Genomic DNA, 9,043 nt, shown 5'->3' on the forward strand with positions numbered 1-9,043 from the left:
TTTTTGGTATTTTGTATAATATTTTATTTAGTGACATAGCCACGCGACAATTCAAATTTACATCGAGATGTCGAGTCTTCCTCGTGTGACATCAGTCAGTTTACCAGTCTTGGTTCAGCCACCAGAAGGGGTCGTTGTTCCCACCCGTGCTGGTTCCAGTACCGGTGCCAGTCGTCCCGCCGCTCAGCACGCCGGCGGCGTCCAGGGTGAAGTCGCAGGTGGTGGCGGCCCCACTGCCCACCGTGCAGGACTTGGTCTGCGAGGCCTGCCCCTTGGTGGCAGTGACGCTGTAGGTACCCGGCCTCAGCAGGCGCCAGTAGTCACCATCAGCAGCTGTGAGAGAATACACCATGCCACGGGCTAAGAACTGTTTCCTTGACTAATGCGTGTACTAAACGTAGTTTAGTGTTTCTTTCCACAAGGAAAAAGACTTTGGGCTAAAGTTCTTATAACTGTAAGTTGACCCTCATGTAGCTGGAGGGTCATCTTATGGTTACGAAATACACAAACTTAAGAAGTGCTATACGGTTTTCTGTAAAACATAAAGCGGTATATGATAACGGCTGTGCACTTACCGGAATTGACGCCGTGGGCGTTACCCTGAACCTTGATCTTAGCGTCAGCAACGCCGTTTCCGTTGGCGTCTGTGACCACACCCTTGATTCCTATGTGAACCTAGGCAATGGAGTGTACGGAGGCATGATTCATAACTTGTATTGAAGTAAGCTTGTATTATCTATTGTCATTGATTTTTTGCTTGTCATTGATTTTTTTCTAATGCAACTTATCTATGTTTAAAAAAACTGACATAGTGGGACGTACAAGCATCCGGGTTCCAGTATCTTCACTGTCTGTGCGAATTACCTTTATCAGCTGACGCAACTAGGAAACGTTTTTACTTGTATACATAACTATTGTTTTCCTGCCTAGACTATATATAACTTTATAACACAACAATTGTACAAGGTACAAAGTATGGCATCTACATAACTACAGTTCTATAGCTTATCCAAGGCTTATCTAACTAATACAGGAGTTGTAGTATGGGATACGTTTCTTACAATCACTGAAGGCTTTTACAATCATTGGAGGAATTTCTAATGTCTAAACCTTCTTTGATATATTTTCCTATATCTGCCATGCAGGGATTGTCACATGTCAATATGTATTTGAATTTGCAATTCAGGTCCATTGAGATAAATCCTGCTGTATAAAAAGACAGCTTCTTGTATATATAGTAAATATGTTTTCCCGAGCCTAATTGCCTCAACTACTCTTGATGCGCTACAACTCACCTTCTCCATGAAGGCGAGGAGAGACTCCTTGTTGTTGTTCCACTCCATCCGGAGCTCGCTCTCACGCGGGTACTTGTCACAACCCAGCTCCAACGTCAGCTCGTAACAGTTGGTGTGCAGGTAGTTAAAGTCCTGCATTCCTGTGACGTCACAAATGTGTCAGTCCCATCTATACTCTATACGCGTTTTTACTAAGCTTAACTGGGTTGATTGACTAACTCCTCTACTAAACTATTCGCCCTATTTCAAGTTTTGAGTCACTTTGTACTAATTTTAAGATACAGTGTAAACTAAGATTTTACCTAAATGTAGAAACTGCATGTTAGCTTCTAAAAGCCCCCATTCCATTGGACGGCGATACAGCGCTGGCGACCAAAATAAGATTTGAGTTTATAGTTGCACTATGGCGGAAGATGTAAAAGTAGGATTTGAAAGATAGACTTACCTCCTGACAGACTGTACCAGTCGGCGCCGTTAGTGATGCCGCCCTGGCCCTGGAAACCACACGAGCCGCCTCCGGTGGTAGCCATGGTCCCGTGCGCCTGCGCATAGGTAGAGGCCAGGTCGCGCCACAGAGCATCATCCGGTGTAGCGGCATACCCACTGCCCCTGGAATATATGTGATGGGAGAAGACACGCGTCAGAAATGAACAGAACTAGACGATAGCGTACGTAGTCCAGTTGTTGGTATCCCTTCCCTTTGGATTTGGACCAAGAAGTCAGTGAGTTCGAATCCCAGCTGTGTCCCTCAAACAACAAGCACGCTGCTAGAAAGGGTGGCAGTCCTTACGTAGGATGAGACGTCAAACCGTGCTGCACTGTTCATTGTAACTTGTCTCTACAAGAGCTAGGTGAATTCTCCGGCAGACTGAACCTGTACATACTCTACATAGCGTCTTTGACTGTGTTCTCTGTCATGAGCAGTGGATAATCAACTCATTTCGTCCTTTTGAGCTCAGTAAACTGACTCGAGATCACATTCACTCTGTTCTCTCACCACATCGTCACTGACATTCTTACAGTCTGTTCGGGAAGCTCAGGAGGATGATATGGTGTAAAAAGGCTTTTAAAGTCTAGTAAAGAATTAAGGGATTACCTGTATTTTATACTGTATCTCTGTGTATACCAATGTTGGCGATTGTATGTACTTTTTGATATTATAGAAAACATGTACAAAACATGTCAAATTTTCAAATCGAACGACATTTTTGTTTCTCATGGGCTCTTGCGATTCCGTAAATAAATGCCGGTATACCAACCGCTGCTTGTCATTGATCGTGGAGATCGTTTATTGATAGTGGCGCAGTCATAACTTACCAGAACCCTCCTGACTTGGCGGTGTCGTATGGGTAGTTCGCGACCAAGTCACCGTCGTGCATGTTTGCGGACAGAACGAAGGGATAGGACTGCAACCACGTGATCATCGCCCTTGTCTCAGGGGCAACCTGACAAATAGACAAAAACTTATAACAAACAGACAAAAAATTATACACCTCATACACAGTGTGTCTTTTTTTTGGTCCCTGGGGCCTAGAACCTTGTCCCGAATGTACACGTGATAAAGACTTCGGAACAATTCAACTTCGAAAGGATCAGATGACTGATCGAAAGTCTGTTGGTGATTGCTTTATTTTGAGTACGGTAATAGCGTAAATGAATCTCTACTAAAACATGATATTGTCACTACAAACTAGTAATGTTCAACACCACATCAATAATCGTATACTGGCAAGCAAGAAGCCCACAGTGGTTGGCCACAACACCTTTTGAAAATTTCGAAAAGCGTTGCCGGAAATGTTTGACATTACACTCGAAACCCGTCTTTAAAATGTCCTTCGAAATCGACTTCAACAGCCCTTGATAATAGCCTCCGGCTAGTTGGGTAACCCTGGCTGTATTTCGTATGGTTATACAGCCGAATAAATCAAATCAAATCAAATCAATAGTTATTCTCATCTAAGAAAACGCCAGAAGTCTTACGGTGCCGGACCAGTAGGAGGACGGGATGGGGATGTGGTCCTGGTTCGTGCCGGACGACTCTCCGCTGTACGCGATGCTGTTCAGCTCAGGGAAGTTCCTGTTCAGATCGATCCCCTGCATGTTATTCCGACCAGTGGTCCAGCCGTTATTATCGGGACCCTGGAGGAACAAAGCATTTCTCAAACACGAAAAGTCGCCAGGGAGCCCAAAATCTAAAGATTTCTTCATTTTGCGACACCTGCCATATCAATTATCAACGATCCATCCACAACTTGTCGAGTTATGCTGTTTACAAAATATAGACAGAAAACAGACAGCCACGAAAATATAACCTTCTTGTCCCTCATGGTATCAAAAGATACCCCAAATCACAAAAAAAGACTCATGCAAAACAACGGATTAACAGACCAAAATAGTATAGCGCATTGTCAAATAAGCTGCACCTCTAAAGCATATCGATACATTAAACACATCGAAGATTATTTCCTAATATATCTAACCTGGTTGGCGGCGACTTCAAAGCCATCAGGGTTCATGGTGGGCATGAGATGGATACGCGTGTCCCTGACCAGGCTGACGATGCGGCTGTTCCCGGCCTTGTACTCCCCACACAGGTACTGGGCCAGCAGGATGATCAACTCACGACCACGGACCTCGTTCCCGTGCATGTTGCCGACATACTTGAACTCCGGCTCGCCTATTGAAGAATAGAAGAAGATTAAAAACACACATAGATAAAACACATATGTTCGTATTGACGACAATGATATTATTTTTCGGTTAACTCTGTATTCCTCATATATTATGCAAATATGACACCTTTGAGTGGGTATTTTTTATTGTATAAGACTACCAAGGAGGTTCTTCTATCTGATTTTTACGTCGACGTACAGATCTAAAGTCAGTCTTGAAAAGTTCAAAGCTATGAAAACATGTCAAATGTTAATGAGGTATACAATTTGACACAATCCTAAAATATATTGCCTTAATATTAAGACCATTTCGTCCATATGAACATATGTTATAAAATGCATCAACACGCCGTTCTTAATCTCTCCGTTACGTACGAGGTTACCATAGCAACAAGATGAACACCTGTTAATTTTCTCAAGCACACGCCGTGCTTAAATCGGTAGGAACAACCACTGGAGGTCTAGGTGCACCGATAAGTGTTTGTGCGTTGAAATAATAATTTTTCTTAATTTGAATTACTTCGAAACAATGGTATTTGTAATTGATAATTGATAAAATGTTTCCTCTAGCAAAGTTTGAATCATTTCAAGTAGCTATCGTGTTTCTTTTGATAGGCTATCTGTGCTTGGTAAAATGCCTCGTTCTTTGGCTTTGTGCAAATGCTAAAACATCCCTGTTCAACCAGGGGTATAATGAAAACTCTTGTCCTAAAAAAAAAGAAAAGTGATTGTTCTAAACAATTGTTATAAATACTCACATCATGACACATGCCTTTGAAGTCTTCAAAAACGGCTCAGGCCGAAAATTTATGTCAAGGTTTATCGAGATTTTCAAAAACACCACTTTACCGAGCTCGTGCTGTCCGGGGTTGTCTGAGATCTCCAGGACCAGCAGCTCCCTGCCCTGGACGCTCTGACCGATACTGTAGAGACGGGTGATGTCGGGACAGTCCTGGCTCACGGCGAGCAGGACGCTCCGGAGCGCGGTGTAGCGGTGGTACTCGAACACAAAACTACTGTCCACTTCGGCAAGGGCCAGCGCCGGTAGCGCGGCGAGAAGGATCGCGAATATCATCTTACCTCTCTGTAACGTTTACCCAAAGTGTAGGCCGCCTTACCTGTTCTCATGGACCTTTATACCCCCTTGGTGTATGTACGGAGATCTGTTAGTTCCGGACCCAAACTCTACATGCACACATCCTCACACATACGCACATAGACGCACAAGCGTCACCGGGTCAGGGGAAAACTTTGTTTACAAATTCGTTACTTTTTAACAATACTATTTCATTGTTAGCGTTCATAACGTTATCACAAATCAGAATGAGAGACATGTATGACAAATCAATACGATTAGTACAATGTACATATCTGATGACCCCACAGTCAAGCCCATATACTCATGATAATTTGATGTTACACGTTTAAGTTGTCTAACCTATGCCAAACGTTCATGGGACCAGTCGAGCAGGCTTGATAAGGAAGCTATTCCAATTGTAGTCTAGAAATAGTGTGAGAAATACAGGTATGGATACAGGTGCAGCAACTTTCCAGTGACGCATTTATTACCTTTGCCGAGAAGGTTATGTTTTGGGTAGCGTTTGTATGTTTGTATGTATGTATGTATGTATGTTTGTAGAAGACCAGAATAACTCGAGAACGCCTGGATGGATTGTATTAATATTCGATACGTGGATATGTCTTGATGAGACCTGAAAACGATTAGATTTTGGGCCCCTAGCGGCCTTATAACGTACTGGAACGGAACTTCCAGGTTTGATAGTTCGAGTTGTGAACATGCTACGGCTATGATTTTTCAGTGGTAGACAGCTCTTGATGCCGAAATGAAGTGGTATAGGTTTAGGCCCTCTAGTGTCTTGTTTTGAAACTGCAGGGCAGGTTTCTTTGAAAGGGAATAACTCAAGAAGGGGTTGTCGTGATTCTTGGCATGTAAATAGCTTAAGAGATGCCTCATATAATTACATAGTAATTATGTAAATCAGAATCGAATTTGCATAATTAATTAGGAAATCATCTAAACACGCTCAGTACCATTATAGGACCATTACAACATGTGACATTTGTAACTGAGATGGAGAAGAATATCGATAGATATGTATTCTGCAAAATAAAGACCTAATTTGTATTATTACTGAGAAAATACTATAATGCCGTTGTGGTAAATGACGGGAACTTCTTACTTGTAGCATTTGGAAGTTATGTACAGGTGCACATGGTTGAACATTAATTGTGCAAATCAGGTCCTCATTTGTATAAATTATCAGAAAATGCGATAAAAGTCTTCTTTCTTGACATAGATTGCATGCGTCTGATGTTTTGTGGAGGAGATGATCAAGTTATATAATTCATGCAAATGAGAACCTTATTTACATAATTAATGACAAACACAATCAATACAGCAGTTGTAAAAGATAGAATCATTTGGCGAAGGTATGGGGTCGTGGAACACTAGTTCTATATAGCATCCCTTCAGGTTACTCCATGCAAAGTTTCCTCCTTGAGCGGTCCTTGTCATTTTTCAAAACTCTCCCTTGATTTATTCAAAAATATACAAGTCTGACATGCGAGGTTTTCAGAGAATGTGATGGAGCAAACAAAAAAAGGTCGCCAAACTTTGTCATGAATCTAGCACGGCCACCTGAATGAATTGTGTCAGAAATGTAACAGTCGTTGAAGACCATCCACCGTACATTTCAACTTGAAAAAAGTAACATTCCCTAGTTTTTGTCACAGAGGGAATATTCCGAATTCTTTAACATACTTCACGTTATTAAACAAACTGTGTGGTCGACATATGACAGGCACACCTGTACATGTTGAGTTGAGTTGAGTTTATTTTGATCCACAATTAGCCTCATAAGAGGCTATTCTTCCTGTGGTCACATACATATTTACACATTACATAGGTACAGTTAAAAACATACAGAGACATGCAAAGTGACAATACATAGCAGATGTAACATAATTCCTCATAGTCAATAATTACATGTATGTTAAAGTTTTCAAGATATTCAAGTCGTCCTTTCCCTTCTTACTGTAAAATGTGCCTTTTCTGTTAGGTTGAGTAAATAAAGTGACGCACATTTAGAAATACATATTTAGAACTGCTGAATTCTCCATTAGTCTAAGAATAGCTTACTGTGTCTATATTGTCTGCCACCCAAGGTTGGAAATGACGCAGCTGCGAGATTAGGCAGATATCGTGCCTGAGGAGTAACTCCTGATCGCATGAACAGAAAAGCAATTAAACCGACAAACTAATAGTGCATGTTGAGGTGTTTATTGGTTGGTGTGGGTGCGTCTGTAGGTGTGTCTTTGTGTATGCGCGGGTCCGAGTCCGTCATTGTTCGTCATACGGTAGTTCATGGTATAGTATAGCTGGATATTGTCCTTGGTGCTGAACAGGTAAGGAGCATGACCCTACCACAATCAGTATAAATCATCTGTTTCTCGTTCTCCTGTTCACAATTAAAAACACAATAAACAAAAACAAAAAAGAACACGAGCTGAGAAGGTATAAGTAATGCACTGCTGTAAGTAGCATTTGGGTTTAAAGGACATTCCACCGAAATGGATTGTGGGATCTTGTGTGCTTGCTTCTCCAGTCTAACCTTTGACCCGTTTGTTCTCAGTCCGGGTATTGAATTACCCTTAGTATGACGCGCGTCATCTGAGAATAACCCAACAATTGACAGATTCAGCCTATTTGGCAAATTCATACTATTTTCCAGAAATCTACGGAATCTGGTAGAGACTAGTAAACCCATGGTACTACCGGGAATCTCCCTGTTACGATGGAACGTTTTATGTATACAACGTTGACGTTAACGTTAACGGGGTGATCAACATGTTCTCGGCCTCACCGAGAAATAATAGCACAACTCAGATTTCGAAACGTAGATGTCAAGTATAAAGTCATTTATGAATGTGTACCAAAAGTCAAGTTATTGTGATAATTACTTTGCAGGTGACGCCCATTAACGGTAAGTAGAAGAAAAAAACATGGACAATTGAGCTGCGTCCAAAGGTGCGCCGGTCAACTTGCTCTGCTGGAATTGAGACACCCACTTCTTTCTATTTGAAATTTGAAGGAAGTCATTATCAAATATTTTGACAATATCTTCGAAGACTTTACGGCATGGGGAACTTTACTCACACATGTCTGATCACAGTTCACCCTTGTTTTTGTCGCCACTTACCAACTGATTTTCAAAAAGACGTTGCCTGGAAAGTAATAACTGCAATGCTTTGAAATTTAGAGAATATTGATAAAAGGCTTAGTAAAACGAAGATGTGCCCCGAAATTTGAGTTGTAATGAGTGAGGCCGAGAACGTATTGATCTCCCCTCGTATGTTCCTCATGTCACACGGACCTTACTGTAGTTTTTGTGTGTGGAACTTGGTAGATTAAGATTACATTGGCGCAAGGCCTGGGAATGGCTTCCCACTCTTTTGACGATAGCTATGCAAGCGTGCAAGCTCTCCTTATACTTTGGGTGCCACCGTTTCAGCCCTAAACACTTCATGTTAATCTTCAACTTGGCACTACACAAAAGAATGTCCTGGAGAAAAACAGAGCCGGAAAAACGTAAAATCCCGAGGTTTTGGTGGGAAATCTTCATAAATTTCGACGATTCTGTGTGATCAATCAAGGACGTTAAAAGTTTTTTTATTTAACCTCCTTGGATCAATCAAATCAGTTGAAAATAGATAACGTTATAATTACCACCGTTGCATGATAAGCCTCTTTGTGATGGGAGACATTAACTGGTGGGCAAAATGCACTGTAAAGCATGAAATATTTTTCTACTGTTGAATTGACAGTGTCTACTGTTGAAAGTGGTAATTGTAATTTGATCTTCGTACCTTGGTACAAAATTTTGGCACACAACACAGTTTCGGTGAGAAGGCCTGGTTTCTATACGTATTTTTTCAACCAATCAGCAACTGCTGTTGTTGTGAAATCTTGGGGAAAAACCAACTATAGATAGGCCATACGTAATGTTAGTGTCGAGTGCATAAGCTCTAACCAATCAGCAACTGCTGTTGTTGTTG

At 41.5% G+C, this 9,043-nt stretch overlaps 1 protein-coding gene across 1 annotated transcript; it reads right to left on the minus strand.

Moving 5' to 3' along the window:
• On the minus strand, positions 1 to 5,164 carry LOC118414428 (carboxypeptidase N catalytic chain-like). The gene is made up of 8 exons (XM_035818459.1): positions 4,817 to 5,164; positions 3,776 to 3,972; positions 3,276 to 3,434; positions 2,613 to 2,740; positions 1,741 to 1,904; positions 1,296 to 1,435; positions 576 to 675; positions 1 to 333 (listed from the first exon to the last, which is right to left on the minus strand). The coding sequence occupies exons 1-8, from the start codon at positions 5,040 to 5,042 to the stop codon at positions 101 to 103; spliced, it is 1,347 nt and encodes a 448-aa protein (XP_035674352.1). The 5' UTR covers positions 5,043 to 5,164; the 3' UTR covers positions 1 to 100.
• Between the last annotated feature and the right edge of the window lie 3,879 nt (positions 5,165 to 9,043).

This window comes from Branchiostoma floridae, chromosome 4, assembly GCF_000003815.2.
Source record: "Branchiostoma floridae strain S238N-H82 chromosome 4, Bfl_VNyyK, whole genome shotgun sequence".
NCBI lineage: Eukaryota > Metazoa > Chordata > Leptocardii > Amphioxiformes > Branchiostomatidae > Branchiostoma > Branchiostoma floridae.

Bases quoted from the DNA above. Each gene is read 5' to 3' on its own strand.
- LOC118414428 (XM_035818459.1), bottom strand. From the start codon at position 5,042: ATGATATTCGCGATCCTTCTCGCCGCGCTACCGGCGCTGGCCCTTGCC. The intron at 3,973-4,816 runs GTAAAGTGGTGT...ATTCTTCAATAG, and splicing joins CCCCGGACAGCACGAGCTCG to GCGAGCCGGAGTTCAAGTAT. The intron at 3,435-3,775 runs GTTAGATATATT...TTGTTCCTCCAG, and splicing joins TTGAAGTCGCCGCCAACCAG to GGTCCCGATAATAACGGCTG.